Source organism: Panulirus ornatus, chromosome 55, assembly GCF_036320965.1.
Source record: "Panulirus ornatus isolate Po-2019 chromosome 55, ASM3632096v1, whole genome shotgun sequence".
Lineage (NCBI taxonomy): Eukaryota > Metazoa > Arthropoda > Malacostraca > Decapoda > Palinuridae > Panulirus > Panulirus ornatus.
In genome coordinates this window covers 37,586,706-37,609,186 of record NC_092278.1, presented here as the reverse complement: position 1 = coordinate 37,609,186, position 22,481 = coordinate 37,586,706, and the positions used below count along the sequence as shown (strand labels likewise).

Genomic DNA, 22,481 nt, shown 5'->3' with positions numbered 1-22,481 from the left:
AGGCCTAGCTGTGGTTTTAGTGCATTACAGATAACAGCTAGCAAATGATTACAAGTTAATGAAGCCTTTTCTTTGTATGTTCCTGGTAGTACCTCACTAACACAAGAAACAGTGAACAAGCATGAAAGAAAAGGAAAGAATGAAGAACCTGTCCAACAAATCCATCTTTTTATTCTCCCTAAAATTTCATGATAGTCTCTCACCCCAACTCTCATTTGCCCTCTTTTTCACCATTTGCACCTTTCTCTTGACCTCATGCCTCTTTCTTTTATACATCTCCCACTCATTTGCACTAGTTCCCTGCAAAACTCCTCCAAAAGCCTCTCTCTTCTCTTTCACTAATAATCCTACTTCTTCATCTCACCACTCACTACCCTTTCTAATCTGCCCATCTCCCACCCTTCTCATGCCACAAGCATCTTTTTCACAAGCCATCACTGCTTCCCTAAATACATCCCATTCCTTCCCCACTCCCCTTACGTCCTTTGCTCTTACCTTTCTCCATTCTGCACTCAGTCTCTCCTGGTACTTACTCACACACGTCTCCTTCCCAAGCCCACTTACTCTCACCACTCTCTTCACCCCAACATTCTCTCTTCTTTTCTGAAAACCTCTGCAAATCTTCACCTTCACCTCCACAAGATAATGATCAGACATCCCTTCAGTTGAACCTCTCAGCATATTAACATCCAAATGTCTCTCTTTCGCGCACCTATCAATTAACACATACTCCAATAACACTGTCTGGCCATCTCTCCTACTTACATACGTAGACTTATGAATATCTCTCTTTTTAAACCAGGTATTCCCAATCACAGTCCTTTTTCAGCACACAAATCTACAAGCTCTTCACCATTTCCATTTACAACACTGAACACCCCATGTACACCAATTATTCCCTCAACTGCCACATTACTCACCTTTGCATTCAAATCACCCATCACTATAGCCCGGTCTCGTGCATCAAACTTACTAACACACTCAGCTGCTCCCAAAACAACTGCCTCTCATGATCTTTCTTCCCATGCCCAGGTGCATATGCACCAATAATCACCCATCTCTCTCCATCCACTTTCAATTTTACCGATATCAATCTAGAGTTTACTTTCTTACACTGTATCACATACTCCCACCACTCATGTTTTAGGAGTAGTGCTACTCCTTCCCTTGCTCTTGCCCTCACACTAACCCCTGACTTTACACCCAAAACATTCCCAAACCACTCTTCCCCTTTACCCTTGAGCTTCGTTTCACTCAAGAGCCAAAACATCCAGGTTCCTTTCCTCAAACATACTACCTATCTCTCCTTTTTTCTCATCTTGGTTACAACCACACACATTTAGATACCCCAATCTGAGCCTTTGAGGAGGATGAGCACTCCGTGTGACTCTTTCTTCTGTTTCCCCTTTCGAAAGTTAAAATACAAGGAGGGGAGGGTTTCTAGCTCCCCCGCTCCCGTCCCCTTTAGTCGCCTTCTACGACACGTGACGAATGCGTGGGAAGTATTCTTTCTCCCCTATCCCCAGGGAGAGATGGCCAGAGGGCGTTATTGGATTACGTGTTAATTGATAGAGACATTTGGATGTTAATGTGCTGAGAAGGGCAGCTGGAGGGATGTCTGATCATTATCTTGTGGAGGCGAAGATTAAGATTTGTAGAGGTTTTCAGGAAAGAAGAGAGTATGTTGGGGTGAAGAAAGTGGTGAGAATAAGTGAGCATGGAAAGGAAACTTGTGTGAGGAAGTAACAGGAGAGATTGAGTGCAGGTTGATAGATATTTTACAGCTCCATGTAAGCAAAATGGCTATATACCTCACTGTAAAGCTTTTTCTCTTTGACTTTCCCAAAGCAAAAAGTGGAAAGGTAACTGTAAAAGGACACAGACATTCTTCAGCAGCCAACGTACAGAAAATCCTTCTCTGTGCCTTAATCTGTTTTGTAACCTACCATACTCAGAAACAGTACAAGGAAACATGTTGGTGTATATGGATGCTCAAAAATATTTTCGTATTTTTATTCCATTAGAAGTACCGAATATCTTAGGCATCATATTTTATAATGTTGAAGGCTCCAGTTATGGACAAAAGTCCACAACAAGGCCAGGCCTTCGCTGAAACACTGAGAGAATAATGAAAGGGAATAAGAAGACAAGGAAAAGTATTTATGAATTCTGGAGGAAGTGAAAAACCTGTTTTTTAAAATGAACCAGGTCATAGTAATTGGGAAAGACATGAGAAGGCAGAGAGTTTCAAAGCTTCAACATGTAGGGAAAGAAGCAGTTATCAAAACAGCCCACCCTTGAGTAGCCGACTGTCACATAGTAATCATGGGATGCAGCAGCTTGCTGAGTATTGAGTGGTCTACCTAGTGGTGGGGCACACAAACAGCTAGCTCTCTAGAGCAAAAACCAAAGTAATACCTACAGAAGAAGGAAAGTGAACTAACATTGTGGCATAGGGTAAGAGCATCAAGTTTGGAGGTTAGCCTGGGACACTTTATAAGTCGGACCACTTTCAACTCAACTCTGTCAAGTAAGGTGCAAATCTATAACTAACCTAGAAGTGAGAGCATTACTTATACAAGAATGAATCAGTCCTTTGTATAAACAGAGTAACTGTTCAGAAGAAAAGAAATTTTGTCATCTAAACAGGACACCCAGTATTTTACAGGCAGACATCTATTTCCGTAATATATCATTTCTAAGAAAGAGTGCATGTTACAGTAATACCAAGTATGTTCACTGAGTCAAGAGGTGGAATCACAGAGCCCTCAAAGGAGAGATGTGAGTTGTAAGGAGTTTTCGACACAGATAGGCAGAAACTGGGTCAAATTTCCTAGGTTTTATCTGTCCCTCTGAGATATCCTGTCCAAATCTAAGTTTAATGAGGAGGCTGTGTCAAGACGAGATGTAGGTACAGTAAGAGAGGATGGAGCAGAATTGAAGGATATGGATGAATGCCATGTTGAGTCATCAGTGTATGAGTTCACTTGATTATTTCTGGAGGAGAGGAAATGGTTGAAAAAAAAAAATAGAAAAAATGTAGGAGACAGGACAGACTCTTGAGAGATGCTGCTGATGATGGAAAAAAGGGGAGAGGCTGATTCACCAACAACCACAGTGATAGTTTGGCCACAGGAAGTTAGATATGAAGGAGCAAAATGAGGGAGGGAAGCCAAAAGAGGGGAGCTTAGAGATGAAGCCCAGAAGCCACACCCTGTCAAAAGCTTTTGATATGTCAAAGGCAACTACACATGACTTCCCAAATTCCTTTCAGGGATGATGACCAGACATTAGTAAGATAGGAAAGAACCTCACCAATGGGATCTCACCTTACAGAAGCCATACTGGTGATCAGAGAGAAGACTGTGATTTTCCAAGTGTTTTAAGATGTGGGAGTTGGGGAGGGATTTAAAGACTTTGGAAAAGGTAGATGCCAAAGCAATAGGATGACAGAGGGATCAGAACAGTAACCTCTCTAAGGGATGGGATGTACCAACACATGCTTCCAAGAAGATGGAAAACTTTTGTTTTTAATAGGAACGGAACAGACAAGCAAGCACAGGTGCAAGTTCCGAGACTCACTCCTTCAGCACACATGGATGGATGCCATCAGAACCATAAGCCTTGCTTGTGTCCATAGAAAGAAGCACTTTTTGGACCGTCTGAAAAAAGATTATGGGGAGGGGCATAGGATTAAAAGAGGAGCAGCACAGGGTGAAGGAATGCTTGAGTCAACCAAGGAGGAGTCAGAGAAAAAGGAACCAAAGAGAGTTGCTGTGCCAATGGAAGAGACAGCTACAGTACTGTCAGAATGAAAAAGTGAAAGAAAGGTAAAGTGACAGAAATTATTAGAGATGCCCTTAGCTAAAGACCAGAGAGACCTATCAATGGATGATGAGAAGTCATCTCAAGTACCACATCCAATGAAAATGTTTCAAGCATCTGATGAAGAAGAGTTGAAGGTTAGAGAAATAAAGAGCTCTGAAGTACTTAAATACCTGGACCAATCAAATCCTAACAAATCCAATGGCCCAGATAACTTGGCTCCAAGATTTTTGAACGTCAGGAGACAGCTGATATACCCCATATAAAAAAATATTCAACAAATCTCTATTGGATGGTCAGGCGCCAACTGACTGGATACTAGCATATGTTATTCCTATGTATAAAAAGGAGACAAAAAGTGTGCCTTGAACTACTGCCCAATTAGCCTTACATGTGTTAGGTAAAATGATGGGAAAAATAATAGATAAAATTGTCATGCTTCTAGAAAATGACAAAATTATATTAGACAAAACAACACTGTTTCTGCAATAGAAGATCCTGCTTAATAAATTTCCTTGAATTCTTTCAAGTTACCTATTAGAATTACAATGAAAAAGTACAGTCTGATGTAGCAGATTTAGATTTCCAAAAAGCTTTCGATAAAGTACCTCACAAGAGACTTTTACATAAGCTCAAAGCACAAGGAATCGGTGAAGAACTCTGTACATGGATCAGAGACTGGCTTACCAGAAGAAAGCAATGTAGAGTATTAAATGGCAAAGCTTCAGTTTGGCTTAACAAGTGGCATGCCACAGGAGTCGATCCTAAGCCCAATTCTTTTCATAATATATATATATATATATATATATATATATATATATATATATATATATATATATATATATATGGGAGCGGGGGGCTGGAAATCCTCCCCTCTCTTATTTTTTTTTTTCTAAATTTTCCAAAAGAAGGAACAGAGAAGGGGGCCAGGTGAGGATATTCCCTCAAAGGCCCAGTCCTCTGTTCTTAACGCTACCTCGCTAATGCGGGAAATGGCGAATAGTTTGAAAGAAAAAAGAAAAAAAAAAAAATATATATATATATATATATATATATATATATGGCGAAAATCCTGGGGGCCTTGAAGAATGTGTGGAAGTCGAGAACATTATCTCGGAAAGCAAAAATGGGTATGTTTGAAGGAATAGTGGTTCCAACAATGTTGTATGGTTGCGAGGCGTGGGCTATGGATAGAGTTGTGCGCAGGAGGATAGATGTGCTGGAAATGAGATGTTTGAGGACAATGTGTGGTGTGAGGTGGTTTGATCGAGTGAGTAACGTAAGGGTAAGAGAGATGTGTGGAAATAAAAAGAGCGTGGTTGAGAGAGCAGAAGAGGGTGTTTTGAAGTGGTTTGGGCACATGGAGAGGATGAGTGAGGAAAGATTGACCAAGAGGATATATGTGTCGGAGGTGGAGGGAACAAGGAGAAGAGGGAGACCAAATTGGAGGTGGAAAGATGGAGTGAAAAAGATTTTGTGTGATCGGGGCCTGAACATGCAGGAGGGTGAAAGGAGGGCAAGGAATAGAGTGAATTGGAGCGATGTGGTATACCGGGGTTGACGTGCTGTCAGTATATATATATATATGACCTAAAACTCAGTCTCATAGCTAAGATCTCCAAATCTGCTGATGATACCAAACTAGGAGGTAGAGCTGTAAACAGGCAGGATAGTGAAATGATTCAAAGACATCTAAACTTGCTAACAGAGTGGTCAGACAGATGGCTAATGAAGTTTAATACAGACAAGTGTAAAGTCATGCACTTTAGAGACAAGAATATATGTTACAACTACAAACAATTCAGAAACTCTCTAACTAAAGTAAATGAAGAAAAGGACCTTGGAGTCTTCATTAGCAACGATCTGAAGTACACCAAACAGTGTCAAGCAGCAAGTACAAAAGGCAACCAAATGTTAGGTGTCACAGCCAGGAACATAAATTACAAGACACCAGAAACAGTAATCACACTTTATAATTCTCTAGTAAGACCACACCTTGAATATGCAGTCCAGTTTTGGTCCCAAAACTATAAAAAAGATGAGGAAAAGTGATCCCATCCCTCTGAAATCGGGCTAAAATGATTGGATCTTTTCTCCCTTTAGAAACGTAGACTTTGCGGTGGCTTAATCCAAATGTTCAAAATTCTGAACAAGTTCAATAATGTAAATCATGAACATCTTTTTGAAAAACAAGAAAATTGGTTACCAAGACATATGGAATAAAACTCAGATCTAAACGATGTAGTATGGATGTAAGGAAAAGCTTCTTTTCCCGCAGGTGTGTTAAGCAATGGAATAAGTTACTGTCAGATGTAGTGAATGCTAAGACTATAAATACCTTCAAAAGTTGATTAGACAAATATTTCATAAATTCAGGTATAATCTGAGAAAAATGCCAGAAATAAACTGTATAAACAACAGCAGTAATGGGGACAGCAGAAGGCTAACATACAGCGATGAGGTGTCACTGAAAGCTTAAAAAACTGCTGAGAGGAATTACATTTTCTTGTCAAGTTAATCTCCCCTTTTTTTATTTCTTCAGACAACTCAGATGTGGGTCAGTCAGCCTCCTGTTGTCTGTCTTTCTCATCTAAACACTTCATCTACATAAAGGAATGCTTTATCTCACAGATAATGAGCTTGCAGTGATTACAGACAGTTATTGCCTTCCTTCTTAGTTAGCCAAAGAAGTTAGTAGGGCTTGATTTGCATTTTGCACATGAAAAAAGTATTTCTTTTTTTTTCTTAGTTCACAGAGAGTTTTCTCTGTTTCCTTTTCCTGTGTTTTGTATGACATCTTAAACCTATGGTCTGGACTCATCAATTTGTTTGACAGGTTTTCTTTCTTTTGCAGGATGAGCTGTGACTTATTCTCATGGTCTGCAATTCATTTTTGCTTCCTATAAAGGGGCTGTCTTTCATGTTCTACTCACATTGACAACAGCTCTCCTTGCAACATTGCCTTTCACAATACCCTGAAGAATCAGAGTTCCATGCATGACATCATCACTCACGAAACCAAAACCAAGATAATACATGTCAGCAATGCTTCAAACCATGTGCCACCACCTGATGTCTCAGTGGGACACAACCCCTTTCAGGTCCAAGGTGTCAATTTAGACAATAAATGAAGTTGGAAGGCACACATCATTATCATATTCATTTTCTTTACAGACTCAAGGCACTTTGGTTACTTGCTCCTGAGCACTAGAAAATGTTCACAACTTTTATTCTTCCCAAACTCACTTATGACTTCCTTTCCTGGTCTTCCTCCTCATTCACCATCAGGGTTACTAGAAAAGGCATAGAAAAGGAAATATATGATCGTCCTTGGTTCTTCTTACACAACAGTCTCAATGTACTGATTCTCCCAAATCCTTCTCAGCATCTCCTGAGCCTTATGCGATATTTCAGAAATGAGCAACAGCACTATCCTCCACCACCAACATGGGTTGCTAGAACAGGTACAGTAAACGGACATGTAAGCTCATCCTTGGTTCTTGCACAAAATGTTAAGATGCTTAAAATACAGATCTTGCCAACTCTTTACAAACATCACCTGAACCTTATGCAACATTTCAGAAATTAGCTACAACACCATCTTCACCTACCACCAGGGATTTCTCATCCCAGACTTACACTTTGGCACCAAAACTGCACTGAGTCCATGTGAACCCACAGTGACTGCCACAAAAACAGATCTATATCACCCAATGACATCATCAACAATCAACTTACAAAATAAACTCCAACCTAGTTTACGTGTAATGATAGTCTGTTTAACTACTGTGTTTGTGTTTTATATATTTTCTCTGTTTAATTCAACCCAAGTGACTAAGGCCTGTAACTCTATTTACCCATTAACTTATCCGGAAAAAAAGAGCAGATGTACCCCTAGAAATTGGGCATCTCTACCCTTAACTAACCATGGGAGTTGGGGACAAAGTGTGCAGTGATATTAATTTCTGAAAAAGATTCATGCCTTATGCATCTGATCCACCCCATGTGAATTTTTTCTTCATGACTGATTGCCATTTCCTAAGTTAGCAAGGTAGCACCAGAAATAGATGAAGAAAGGTTGCATTCGCTCACATCCATTCTCTAGCTGTCATGTGCAATGCACTGAAACCACAGCTCCCTGTCCACAACCACACCCCCAATACATTTCCATGGATCACCCCAGATGCTTCAAATGCCCTGATTCTATCCAATGACAGCATGTCGACCCTGGTATACCACATTGTTCTAATTCAAGCTATCCTATGCATACCTTTCACCCTTATGCAAGTTCAGGCCCCGATATTTCAAAATCTTCACTCTATCCTTCCATCTCCAATTTGGTTTGCCCCTTCTTGTTCCCTCTACTTCTGATACATATATCCTCTTTGTTAACCTCTCCCCACTTATTCTCTCCATATGATCAAACCATTTCAATACACCATTTTCAGCTCTTTCAACCACACTCTTTTTATTACTGCACCTATCTCTAAACAATTTATTACATAACTGATCATACAACCTCACACCACATACTGTTCTCAAACATTTCATTTCCAACACTTCAACCCTCGTCTGCACAGCCCAAGCTTACAGTCTATAAAACATTACTGAACTACTAAACCATCAAGCATAAGCATTTTTGCCCTCCCAGACAATAAACATTTTTTTCACACATTCTTCAGTGTTCCAAGAACCTTTTCCTCCCTCGCCCACCCAATGACATACTTCTGTTTCCATGATTCCATTTGCTGCCTTGTCCACTCCCAGGTAACTAAAACACTTTACTTCCTCCAATGTTTCTAATTTCAAACTCACAGCCTTAACTAACAAAGTTAGACCTAATAATCTTGCTTTTATTCACATTTACTCTCAACTTCCTCTTTCACAAACTCTTCCAAGCTCAGTCATGAACTTCTGCAGTTTCTCACTCAAATCTGCCACCAGTGCTGTATCAGCAGCAAACAACAAATGACTCCCTTCCCAAGCCCCCCTCATCCCCAACAGACTGCACACTTGCATCTGTCTCCAAGATTCTTGTATTAACCTTCCTCACCCCCTCTCTAACACTCTCACACTTATCTCTCTCACCACCCCATCTATACACAAATCAAATGGCCATGGAGACATCACACATCCTGCCGTAGATCAATCTTCACTTGCTACCATTCACTCTCCTTTCTTACCACTTGCACACATCTTATCCCTTGATGAAATTATCTCGCTGCTTTTAAAAGCCATCTTCCCAAACCATATATCCTGAAGCCCTTCCAAAGGGATCTCCATCAACTCTATCATATGTTTTCTCCAGATTCATTATTGCCACATGCATAATCTTCTGCTTTTCTAAGTATTTCGCACACAAATTCTTTAAAGCAAACACCTAATCCAAACATCCTCTACCACTTCTTAAAGCACACTGTTCCCCTACAATCTGATATTATGTACAAGCCTTCACCCTCTCAATTACTACTCTCTCATACACCTTACCATGTACACTCAACAATCTCATACCTCTGTAGTTTGAACACTTACTTTCATCCCCTTTTCTTTATACAATGGCATTATACATGCATTCTGCCAATCCCCAGGCACTCCACCATGATCCATACACACTTTGAAAATCTTAACTAAACAACAACACAGTCATCCTCTTTCTTTAAAAATTCAACTGCAATACCATCCACTTCAGCTAATTTGCCACATTTCATGAAAGTTAATGATAAAAGAAAGAAAAATTTTGCCCATTCTTACTTGTCACCTGAACTAAGGAAATAGCAGCAACACTTTATTGTAAAATATGTAAATAGGTATCAGTCAAATGACAGAACAAAAGTTCCATACTCTTACTCCTTGATGCATAACTTACCTGATAGTTTTTGTCACCAGTCACTATGACTGTAACAAACTTTGAACCAAATTTGCCTTCTGGTGACAGCCTGCAAGGATTGGGATGAAGATTCTGTAGGTGAGCAGCAGTGATAACTTCATGTGCAGAAAGAAAGTAAGTATCTGCATGCCTAAGATATCGTACTGTACCACTGTTTGAATCAAGGGGTACCAGATCAGTAAAAATCCAACCAACACATGTTAGTCCTAAGCCTTTTGCAATCTGAAAAAGAGTAAAAATTTTCAAATGTAAGTCTTATTACCAATGATAGTATAATACCATTAACTCAAAAATCAGTTTTGTTAAAGAGACATTCATTTTGTGAGCATGACTTTTTAATGTTTTTTCAGGAGAGAGCATCATGTTATGAGTAATAAAGCAGGATGAAACATGACAGAAGTTGCTACTGTTGGTGTATGTACTTGATACTGTACTGTCAGTAAAATAATATGAAGAAACTGTATGCAGTTTTAATGGATCTGGCGAAAGCATGTAGAAGACTTGATACTGTCAACTAAATAATACAAAGAAACTGCATGAAACTTTAATGGATCTGGAGGAAGTGTGTAGCAGACTTGATACTGTCAACTAAATAATATGACGAAACTGTGTATGCAGCTTCAAAGGCTCTAGAGAAAGCATGCAGCAGAATTGATTGGAATGCTTTATAGGATGTGTTAAGGATATATGAGGAAGGATGACATCTATAAAAGAGCAAATGCACATGTAAGAGTGGATGAAGAGTTGAGTGAAATTTTCAGTATACATGTGGGTGTGAGCAGGGTTGCATGATATCCCTATAGCTTTTCACCATACGTATGGATGGAGTGATAATTGAGATGAAAGCAAAACTAGGGAAAATGGGTGTATAGATGGAGTAAGGTGGTGAGGTATGGTAGCAGTGACAGTCCTGTTTGTGGATGATACTGAGTTGTTTGCTGAAAGTGAGGAGGAGTTACATAAGATTGCGTTTTAAGTTGCATGTAAGGAAGGTAATGCAAGTAAAAGTAAAGTAATGGTGTTCTAAAGGAAACAAAGGGAAAGTATAAACTTTGCATAGCCCTATAGAGTGAAAGAAGAAAGTGCAATAAAGTGTGTCAAAGTTATGGGGAAAGAAAGAGTGGAAGAGGTGACAGAATCTAAGTATTTTGGGGATATCTTGGGTATGGTGATATGGAAGGAGATATAAGGGAGATATCAGTATGGGGTAGAAAATTCACTGGGTCCTTCAACAAAATTATGAAGGGTAGATGTGTAAGTATGGAAGTGATCAAGGAATGAGAAACAGCAAAGTCCTCCTAACTCTGCCCTACACAATCGAGCCATGGACATGGGTTCAGTTATAGTAGATATCAACAGTACAGGTAAGGGAGGGAGTGAAAAGAGCTAAGGAAGGAGTAGCACTATTCCTGAAGCATGAGTGGTGGGAGTATGTGGTAGAGTGTAAGAAAGTAAATTCTAGACTACTGTGGATAAAACTGAAAGTGGGTGGAGAGAGATGGGTGATTATTGGTGCTTATTCACCTGATCATGAAAAAAAAGATCATGAGAGGCAAGTTTTTTGGGAACTGCTGAGTGAGTGTGTCAGCAGCTTTGGTGCATGAGACCAGGTATTAGTGGTGGGTGATTTAAATGCAAAGGTGAATAATGTGGCAGTTGAGTGTACATGGGGTATTCAGTGTGGTGAATGGAAAAGGTGAAGAACTAGTGGATTTGTGTGCTGAAAAAAGACTGGGGGTTGGGAATACCTGGTTAAAAAATGAGACATACATAAGTATACCTATGTAAAGAGATGGACAAAGGGCTTTACTGGATTACATGTTAGTTGATAGGCATGTAAAAGAGAGACCTTTGGATGTAAATGTGCTGAGAGGGGCAGCTGGAGGGATGTCTAATCACTATCTAGTGGAGGCAAACATGAAGATTTGTAGAGGTTTAAAAAAAAAAAAAAAAGAGAGAGAATGTTGTGAAGAGAGTGGTGAGAGTAAGTGAGCTTAGAAAGGAGACTTGTGCAAGGAAGTATCAGGCGAGATTAAGTGTAGAATGGCAAAAGGTGAGAGCAAATAACGTGAGGGGAATGGGTGACGAATGGGATGTATTTAAGGAAGCAGTGATGGTTTGTGCAAAAGATGCATGTGGCATGAGAAAAGTGGGAGGTTTGGCAAATTAGAAAGGTAGTGAGTGGTGGGATGAAGTTGTTGGTGAAAGAGAAAAAAAGAGGCGTTTGGATGATACTTACACGGAAGGAGCGTAAATGACTGGGAGATGTATAAAAGCAAGTAGCAGGAGGTCAAGAGAAAGGTGCAAGTGCTGAAAAAGAGGGCAAATGAGAGTTGGGGTGAGAAAGTATAATTAAACTTTAAGAAGAATAAAAAGATGTTTTGGAAGGAGGTACATAACATGTGTAAGACAAGAGAACAAATGGGAACATCGGTGAAGGGGGCAAGTGGGGAAGTAATAACAAGTAGTGATGAAGTGAGGAGACAAGAGTATTTTGAAGGCTTATTGAATGTTTGATGATAGAGTGGCAGATATAGGGTGTTTTGGTTGGGGTGGAGTGCGAAGTGAGAGGGTCAAGGAGAACAGTTTAGTTAAGGGAGAAGAGGTAGTGAAAGCTTTACAGAAGATGAAATCTGGCAAGGCGGCAGGTTTGGATGGTATTGCAGTAGACTATATTAGGAAAGGGGGTGACTGTGTTGTTGATTGGTTGGTAAGGATATTCAATGTATGTATGAACCAAGGTGAGGTGCCTGAGGATTGGTGGAACGCATGCACAGTGCCATTGTATGATGGCAAAGGGGATAAAAGTGAGTGCTCAAACTAAAGAGGCATGAGTTTGTTGAGTATTCCTGGTAAATTATATGGGAGGGTTTTGACTGAGAGGGTGAAGGCATGTACAGAGCATCAGATTGGGGAAGAGCAGTGTGGTTTCAAAAGTGGTAGAGGATGTGTGGCTCAGATGTTTGCTTTGAAGAATTATTTTTTTTTTTTTTTTCGCTGTCTCCCGCGTTTGCGAGGTAGCGCAAGGAAACAGACGAAAGAAATGTGTGGGAAATGAAGAATGTGTGGGATAAATACTTAGAAAAACAGATGGATTTATATGTAGCATTTAAGGATATGGAGATGGCATATGATAGGGTTGATAGAGATGCTTTGTGGAAGATCTTAAGAGTATATGGTGTGGGAGGTAAGTTGCTAAAACCAGTGAAAAGTTTTTGTCAAGGATGTCAGGCATGTGTACGAGTAGAAAGAGAGGAAAGTGACTGGTTCCCATTGAATGTCAATCTGCAGCAGGGGTGTGTGATGTCCCCACGGTTGTTTAATTCGTTTATGGATGGGGTAGTTAGGGAGGTAAATGTAAGAGTTTTGAAGAGAGGAGCAAGTATGTAGTCTGTTACCCAGACTGCCTTCTACCTAATGGGTCTACCTAATGACCCTGCTTAATGTTCCAACCTACCACTTCTAACTAATACTTCCACTATATGTTTCTACTTACTACTTCTACCTGTTTCTACCAAATGCTCCTGCCCAATGTTCCTACCCATCAACTCTATCTAATGATCCTACCATTTTGTAAAAAGAGAGGGTTAATGCATAGTGCTCACTGCAGGCAAATCTAGTTACAAAAAAATGAGTTGTAAAAGATGAGTGTTGTCCAGTGCTTTGTGAGACAAGGACAGATTGTATGTTTGTGAACAGAATGCTAGCAGTCCACATGTGAGTGAGGCAGAAAGAAAAGACAGCTGCCTGGGTCAGAGGAATGCAAATTGAGAGTCAGTGAAGTGCTAGTTCACTATGCAGCTGTTACTAACCCTTCCGATACCCAGGGGGGTAGTATCAATATAATAACTCCCTGGTCAGTGGCTACCTACCAACTACTACCAAACAATGTACCATATGAAATCAAAAATTAAAAAAAATGCCTCATGTATAAACAGACAAGACTAGCTTGAATTGGCAAACTTCAGAAAGCCGAAATGGTGTACTTACATCATCGACAATCTCCTTCTTGGGATCTGGTAAGAGTTTTATGTGGTCTCTAGAACCTTCCTGAGGTGGTTCATAGACAGCTGTCACTGTGGCTTTGATTCCTAATGGCACATCTAAGTGACACTCATAGCGGCCATACAAGAAGCCAACCCGCTGATGTCCTGTTACTCGCCAATAATTGAGAAAGCGCTCTACTAAGTTAGGGTTCTCAAACATAACATTATCAACATGCCGGTAAGACTGTCGATTCAATGTAATGGCAGAGGGTTGACACTTGGAACAGATCCCCTGTGGCCATGGTGGATGTTCTTTACATCCACTCTTGATTCTGCAGTTAATATCATCCAAAGCAACAAACTTTCCCTGAAAGCAGAAAAAATATAATAATAATAATAATAATAATAATAATAATAATTTTTTTTTTTTTTTTCATACTATTCGCCATTTCCCGCATTAGCGAGGTAGCGTTAAGAACAGAGGACTGGGCCTTTGAGGGAATATCCTCATATGGCCCCCTTCTCTGTTCCTTCTTTTGGAAAATTTAAAAAAAAAATTCTTTATTATTCTTATATAAAGAATAATAATAATAATAATAATAATAATAATCAACGATGAAAATAATGAAAGAGAAGGGTAGAGGAAGGTGACCAAGAAGGGAAACCCTTCCCCTCTTTCTTTTATTTCAATTCACAAGAGACAGAACAGAGGGAGCCGAGTGAGAAGTGCTCATCCTCCTTGAAAGCTCAGGCTGGAGTGTCTGACTGTGTTTGAATGTAAACAAGAAGAGAAAAAATGAGAAATAGGTAGTATGTTTGCAAAAAGGAACCTGGAAGCTCTGGCTCAAGGTGAAAAACAGATCAAGGGGTAAAGGGAAGAATGGTACAGGAATGTCTTATGGGTACAGGTAAAGGAAAGGATGATTTGGGAACATCTTATGGGTAAAGTCAAGAGTGGTGTGAGGGTAAAAGAAAAGGAAAGGGTAGCACTACTGCTGAGGCCAGAGTTATGAGAATGTGTGAAAGAGTATAAGGAAGTGAACTCTAGACTGATGTGGGTACAATGAAAGTAGAATGAGAGGTGTGTGATTATCAGTGCTTATGCAAATGGCCATGAGACAAAAGATGATGACAGGCAAGTATTTGGGGAGCAGCTGAATGAGCGTGTTAGCAGTCTTGATGTAAGAGATCAAGTACTTGTGACAGGTGATTTGAATGTGTGAGTAATGTGGCAGTTGAGAGTATAATGGGAATATGAGGCACAGGTGCTCCTTGACTTATGATGGTTTGACTTGAGATCTTTTTTACTTTACGATGGTGTGAGAGCAATACACATTCAGTAGAAAGCGTACTTTGAATTTTGATCTTTTCCCAGGCTAGCAATATGATATTTGCAGTGGAAGCAAGATGCAGCTTTCAGTCAGTCATGTGATCACAAGTGAAAACAACTGTTACTCTAAAGTGTGCAGCGTTGCCAGTTTTTGGATTTTGTGTTTTTGCATCCCATCATGTTTAAAAATGCCCATCTGTGCCTCCTGCCTCTGGTGAGATGAGGAAGGAATTACTCTTGACATGAAATTAAAGATGACTGCCCAGCATGAAGGCAGCTACCCAGCAATGGCCATCGCACGAGTTAGGACTTGTGCAATTGACCATCTCACCCATCTTAAAGAATAAGAAGCGCATCAGTGATGCAGCGAAATCTTCTTATCGATTAAATCCACTTTTATCATGAAGAAAAGAGCTGGGCCGATTGATATGCAAAAATTACTTGTCAAGTGGATGGAAGACCAGTTACAAAACCTCATATTGCTTAGCTTATTATGATCCAGGCTTAGGCAAGAAGTCTTTTCTATACACCAAAATGGCATGCTGATCATGCTACACATACATAAATGTTTACAGTAAGTCATGGGTGGGTCCAATGCTTTAAAAGGCATCATAATTTTCATCATGTAAAGGTTAGCGGTGAGGCAGCAAAAGTCGATACTGAAGGTGACAAAGCTTTTAAGGAGGACCTGCATATGAAAATTGTGGATGAGAAATGTGAGTATTCTGAGAAGGTTTAAGGTAGGCAAGGCTAACCTAAGCTATGATGTTCGGTAGTTTAGATGTACAGTAATAAAAGTATTAAATGAATTAAATATATTTTCGACTTATGATGGGTTTATCGGAACGTAACCCCATTGTAATTCGGGGAGCACCTGTATTCAGTAAGGTGAATACAAATGGTGAACATGGAGTTAAGTGCTAAAAAAGGACTCATGACTAGGAATATCTGGTTTAAAAAGAGACATAAGTATAATTGGTTGAGGAGGAAAGATGATAAGAGGACAATATTGGATTACAAACTAACTGATAGGCATGCAAAAGAGACTCTTGGATTTAAATGTGTAGAGTGAGGCAGCTGGTGAAATGAGTGATCATTATCTGGTGGAGATGTGGGTGAAGATTTGTAAAAATTCTTGGAAAGATGAAATGATATAAGTGAGATGGTGGTAAAAGTAAGTGAGCTCATAAATGAGACTTGTGTGAAGAAATATTGTGTTGGTCTGAGAGGAAAACTACCTGTAACAAGGGCAAATAGGATGGAGGAATACTGGAGGGAGAGAAATGGTGGAAGAACACATGGAATGATGTATGCAAGGGAGGCATGTAAGGATATAGAGATAAGTGGAGACTCTTTTGATGTAGTGACCTCTTAATGAGAGTTCCTGGAGGGAACGGGCATCTGAGATATAGATTGATTGATAGATAGAAACAAGGTTGAAATAAAAGGCTTCTGGTGGAATTCTATTCAATTTATATGCTGGAAAAGTCGTAATCATACACTTTCACTGTCTCACTCTCTCAGTTAACCCCAGGGTTAATGACATTTAGAAAACAATCAGAAATTTTAGAAGTAATGCCTGTGACTAAAAAGAGAGAAAAAATCTACATATCAAAGTGTCAGCACCAGAACTTTTCCTTCCTCTTGGAAACAGGTGATAGTGCATACCATCCCTGAGTGGGGTGACTCTTCTGACCATTCCAACTATTGTCTTGTTATTTTGACATTTGCTATTCCCAAAATCTTTGAATCCCTCCTTAACTCTCATATTATCAGAGAGAGGACTGTGAAGTCCTCTCTCTGATCACTAGTGTGTCTTTCATTGGGCAAGATCCAATGATGTTCTTTCCTATCTTGCTGATGTCTGGCCACCATCCCTGAACAATTTTAGGGAATCCAATGTAGTATATCCTATCTATATCAGTGATGCCTGTTCCCTCCTGAAACTCCCTTAAAGGGGTGGTCACAGCAAGTCTCCATACTAATGAACTCCAGTGCTGCTTCTCAGCCTTAGTAGTTCACCCTTAACAGGCCACTGGAAAAGGGCAACTCTAGCACAGTGCTGGCAGATGCTCCTACCTAATGTCCTTACAAACTACTTCTACCTAATGCTCTTGTCTAATGCTCCTACCAAATTCTTCTACCTAATGCTCCTAACTAAAAGTTCCTACCTACTACTTCTATATATTGCTCCTATGATTCTGCAAAAAGGCAGGGCTAGCACATAGCGCTCACAGCAGAAAAATCTAGAGTTAAGATGAATGAGCTGCATGAGTTAAGTGTTGTTAAGTGTTTTATGTAACAAAAGGAGACTGTATGTTTGTAAACAAAGTACCAGTAGTCCACGTGTGGGAGAGGCAGAAGAAAAAGACAGCTACCTGGGTCAGAGGAGTGCAACTTGACAACCAGCAAAGTCCTAGTTCACTATGCAGCTGTAACTAACTCCCGATACCCAAGTGGGTAGTACTGGTAATATAACTCCCTGCCTACCATCTTCTACCTACATTGTAGTAAGAAAGTTGCCCTTGATATGTCCATGCCTTTTGAAATACTTACCTTCCCAATATGCTTCTCCCACAAGTATTTTATTATTCAGTAAGTTACTTCTTGATTGTTTTATCATTCTTTATGATGTCCCTTCCATTCACAAGAAATGTCTGATTTTTCAGTTTACTTGACTATTTTGGTATTTACACCATATTTCAGTGTTTGGGAGACTGGTCCAGGCAAAATGACTGAGATTTTATACATAGAGCAAAATAACCAAGATTCTTCTTTGGCAATGAATCTTTTAAGGAGAAAACACGAGGTGCAAACTGATTTGACTGTTTTCTCTGACTGGCCATGAGTCTTTTCTTGCGAGAGCATTAGAATAAAATAAAATCAACTGAACTTTCTCTATGGCTATAATCTGGATGACATACCCTGTGTTTTTCCAGCATATTTCAGCTAATCTGAAGTCCTAAGACCCACCAGTCCTTCACCAGAGTTGTAGCATTCAATCACATCTATCTCAACAATTAGATATTATTATTCTCTTACTTTTTATTCTAAAGGGATTAGTTTATCACTCTTTGATTATTTCCCACTCAAGTTCAATTACTATGGGGTTAAATAAGTGACTGAGATAGTGATCGTCTGATCACAACTTTGTCAGTGACTGAGCCAAACATACGTTGGCTGCAAGCAACACTCATCTTAACTGTGATGTAACAGTTAAACAGCATGTTTTGTGAAAAGTGTACCCAGACTGACTTACAGTTCAATACCATAACTGTGTTGTGATGAATGCATTCTATTTGAAGAACAACTGAAACCACTTGCCAATAATGTAAGCTAAATATGAAATAAACATATTTTCATCACTTTAGATCCTAAAAACATGCATGTAATTATGAGGTACAGGGCAGTAATAACACACACTTAATATGAAATATGTATCTTCATAAATTTCATTCTTATTAACATTCCACAAGGCATTTAAATATGTACCCAACTGCACCATTCTTACCTTGTCTACTCCAGAAGTTAATTTTCTTAGATATGAATTAAAAGATAGGTGTTTTATGTTCTGTTCCTTCAAGTATGCTTCATCCCATGGGTCCAAGGGAATACAATGCACACATTTACTGTTAGCGCCATGATGACATCTGTAAGAATTACCAAGATGAGTTATCCATATCAATAACATAAAAAGCCAATTCCCACATTCAAAGCAGATAGGCTTAAGCAGGATCTTCCCACATGCATTTTCGTTACTATCCATCATTTCTCACTATCCATCATATCTCAAGTGTAAACAATCTAGGATCAATGAAAGTAATATCTGCCAAATCCTTTACCATCAGGTAAGTAATGCAATCACTACAAGACTGCATTAAAAAATAAGGATAACAGTGGAAAGGTACTGCAGCAATATCAATAACTATACATATGGGCAAAGTAAAGATTAAACAGTGTAAAAGACAAAGAAAAGCACATGGTAGAAAAATACAGAAATGTGAAACAAACAATCAAATAGTGGTACAGTCCCATACTTCCAAGTTTTACTGAGTGATATGATTATCACTTCTCATGGAATCAAAATAAAGAATAAAATATCAGCATGTGATATCAAATTCTATCATTAACTGACCAAAGCAATGGTAAAGTATGGTGTGAAATGTACTAATCAACTCAAGCAAAAATCTGATGTTCCATTCTACTTCAAACTCAAGTTGAGGATAACGAGCCAGTTTTGAAGCTCTGAAAGGCATGTTTTCATGTCAAAACACCTTATTTACCCTAAACTCTCATGAAATTTTCTAATGAACCATTACATTACCAAAAGCAAGGGAAAAGAACATCCTATGAGTTGCCATAATCACTATAAATGCATACAAAAAATAGGAATATGTTGAAGAGGTGGTTTGATTATGTGCGTAATCATACGTTAAGCTTATGCAGCAAGCTATAAAGTCATGCAACCAACCCCATCTCTTTTCCATCCAATACAAAGCCAGTCTCAGACTCTGATGGGTCATCAGCAAGTTAACTAAACTCTGTAGGAAAAGGTGAGCCTAGCCATGAGGTGAAGGCAATTATCTATGCCAATTATCAAAGCAAACTTCCTCATGGGGCCCTCACCTTCAAGAAGCCCTATCGTGGTAATCAACAAGAGAATCCATTAAAAAATCACTGAAGTTACCTCAAAAGGAACAAACATCTTCAAGTTAAATCTTTCCTGAGCTATTAAAAATGCATCAGTGGAGTTGCTATGGTAACTACAAGTTGCCATGGGCCATGATACATTTACCCATAAAAAGTCATAATTTGCTAGCCAAATTGACAACATCTCATGCTCTATCACTGAACTTTTATGATTCACTCATGGCTTATAACTAAATGAAAGTTGCAGTAGATCAATAGATCACAACAATACAAACTGGTGGGGAAAGTAAAACAAGCTCAGAGTATAAAGAAGTTACAGAGACCCTGAAACAATACATAAGTTTTTCAGGTATTAAGTACATAAATGCCTTCACCCACCCCCTTTGTCTCCACCTGTAACCTGATTTTTAGTTTGCTCTTACTGTTTATAGTTGTCTTGGTATGCCTTATATTCACAGTAGTGTACACATAAAATATGCCACCATGGGCCTTTAGACACATTGGTTTGGTGATCAGTGGGGAAAATGTAAACAACTGTGAATTTCCACAACATACAAGTGGTACCATAGCTTGATATTTGTTGTTTCTGATGTTTTCACAGCTGCTATGGTATAATCTTTTATTTCTGAAGGGTATTTTCCTTAAACCTACACTCTGAAGTTTTTGTTTCCATCAGCCACACTGCAGGAGGGGAAGAGGATATCAGGTAACACATGGAATGGGTTAACCCTTGAAACTGCTTACATCTTCATATAATGATCCTGCAGGGGCAGATCCAATCATCACATAATGATTTAACTTTTTCAGCCTCTATTTTCATATCCAGTTGACTTACTGCAGAAATGGGTCAGGACAGGGAAAGAGATAAGAACAAGGCAACAAAAGAAATTGTGCTATATCAAAACAACCATTTCCATGTACATAAGTTAGGAAATATGGGAAAAACAACAAAATATGATCAAAACATTATATAAATACTGGAAATAATGTATCAAATAATACTTAGAACATTATAGTAGGGTCACAATACAGCACGAGGTCGGTAACATAAAAGTCTGAACAGTAACAATTCATGCTATTTTATAATATCCATTTCCATGTAAATAAGGGGGTTAGGAACCATGGGAAAAATCATACTGTACCAAAGTGAACTCAGAATATCATCTAAGAAGTGAAAAAAATATACAACACATACAGAAAATGACTAACGGGTATTTGATTATCTATTACATCCACATTTCTTTGGAATCAGGGAAAGGCCAGGTAAAGCTTTGTTGCTTTGTTGAAGATTTTTTTCTGAATATGTAGATAATTATAAGAACAATACAGAAAAAATACCTGAAGAGTTTTAATAAAATATAATCTACCATGAATAAAGGCAGACAGTGTGAATTGTGTGCATGGGTATATATGTATGTGTCTGTGTGTGTATATATATATGTGTACATTGAGATGTATAGGTATGTATATTTGCGTGTGTGGACGTGTATGTATATGAATTGTGTATGGGGGTGGGTTGGGCCATTTCTTTTGTCTGTTTCCTTGCGCTACCTCGCAAACGCGGGAGACAGCAACAAAGCAAAATAAAACAAATATAATAATCTACCGTATATGTATGTGTCTGTGTGTGTATATATATATGTGTACATTGAGATGTATAGGTATGTATATTTGCGTGTGTGGACGTGTATGTATATGAATTGTGTATGGGGGTGGGTTGGGCCATTTCTTTTGTCTGTTTCCTTGCGCTACCTCGCAAACGTGGGAGACAGCGACAAAGCAAAATAAAACAAATATAATAATCTACCGTATCATTCACCAAAAATGACATATTTTTTCAATGAAATACAATCACTTGCCTTGCCTCACCTACTTATATAGCAAAACTGTTTAATGTACCACCCACATTTCAATAACCTTTTTATGTAATTCATTTTCAGCACATGAGTCATGAACCTACTAAAGAGAAATTATCACTATTATTATTATCATTATTATTCTTTTCTTTATTATCATACTTTGTCGCTGTCTCCCGCGTTAGCGAGGTAGTACAAGGAAACAGACAAAAGAATGGCCCAACCCAGCCACATACACATGAATATACATACACGTCCACACACGCAAATATACATACCTATACATCTCTACATATACATATATATATACAAACACAGACATATACATATATACACATGTACATAATTCATACTGTCTGCCCTTATTCATTCCCCTCGCCACCCCACCACACATGAAATAGCAACCCCCTTCCCCCGCATGTGCGCAAGGTAGCGCTAAGAAAAGACAACAAAGGCCACATTCGTTCACACTCAGTCTCTAGCTGTCATGTATAATGCACCAAAACCACAGCTCCCTTTCCACATCCAGGCCCCACAGAACTTTCCATGGTTTAACCCAGACACTTCACATGCCCTGGTTCAATCCATTGACAGCATGTCGACCCCGGTATACCACATCGTTCCAATTCACTCTATTCTTTGCAAGCCTTTCACCCTCCTGTATGTTCAGGCCCCGATCACTCAAAATCTTTTTCACTCCATCTTTCCACCTCCAATTTGGTCTCCCACCTCTCCTCGTTCCCTCCACCTCTGACACATACATCCTCTTGGTCAATCTTTCCTCACTCATTCTCTCCATGTGACCAAACCATTTCAAAACACCCTCTTCTGCTCTCTCAACCACACTCTTTTTATTGCCACACATCTCTCTTACCCTTTCATTACTTACTCGATCAAACCACCTTACACCACATATTGTCCTAAAACATCTCATTTCCAGCACATCC

At 39.1% G+C, this 22,481-nt stretch overlaps 1 protein-coding gene across 2 annotated transcripts in view; it reads right to left on the bottom strand.

The window, feature by feature from the left end:
* Positions 1 to 22,481, bottom strand: part of Npl4 (nuclear protein localization 4) — a 79,704-nt gene that overhangs the window by 36,042 nt on the left and 21,181 nt on the right. For both annotated transcript variants that reach the window (XM_071693491.1, XM_071693492.1), the window contains exons 4-6: positions 18,540 to 18,678; positions 13,703 to 14,065; positions 9,692 to 9,934 (exon numbers count right to left, since the gene is read on the bottom strand). In XM_071693491.1, the coding sequence (XP_071549592.1) occupies positions 9,692 to 9,934; positions 13,703 to 14,065; positions 18,540 to 18,678 (745 nt within the window). The remainder of the gene's footprint in view (positions 1 to 9,691; positions 9,935 to 13,702; positions 14,066 to 18,539; positions 18,679 to 22,481) is intronic.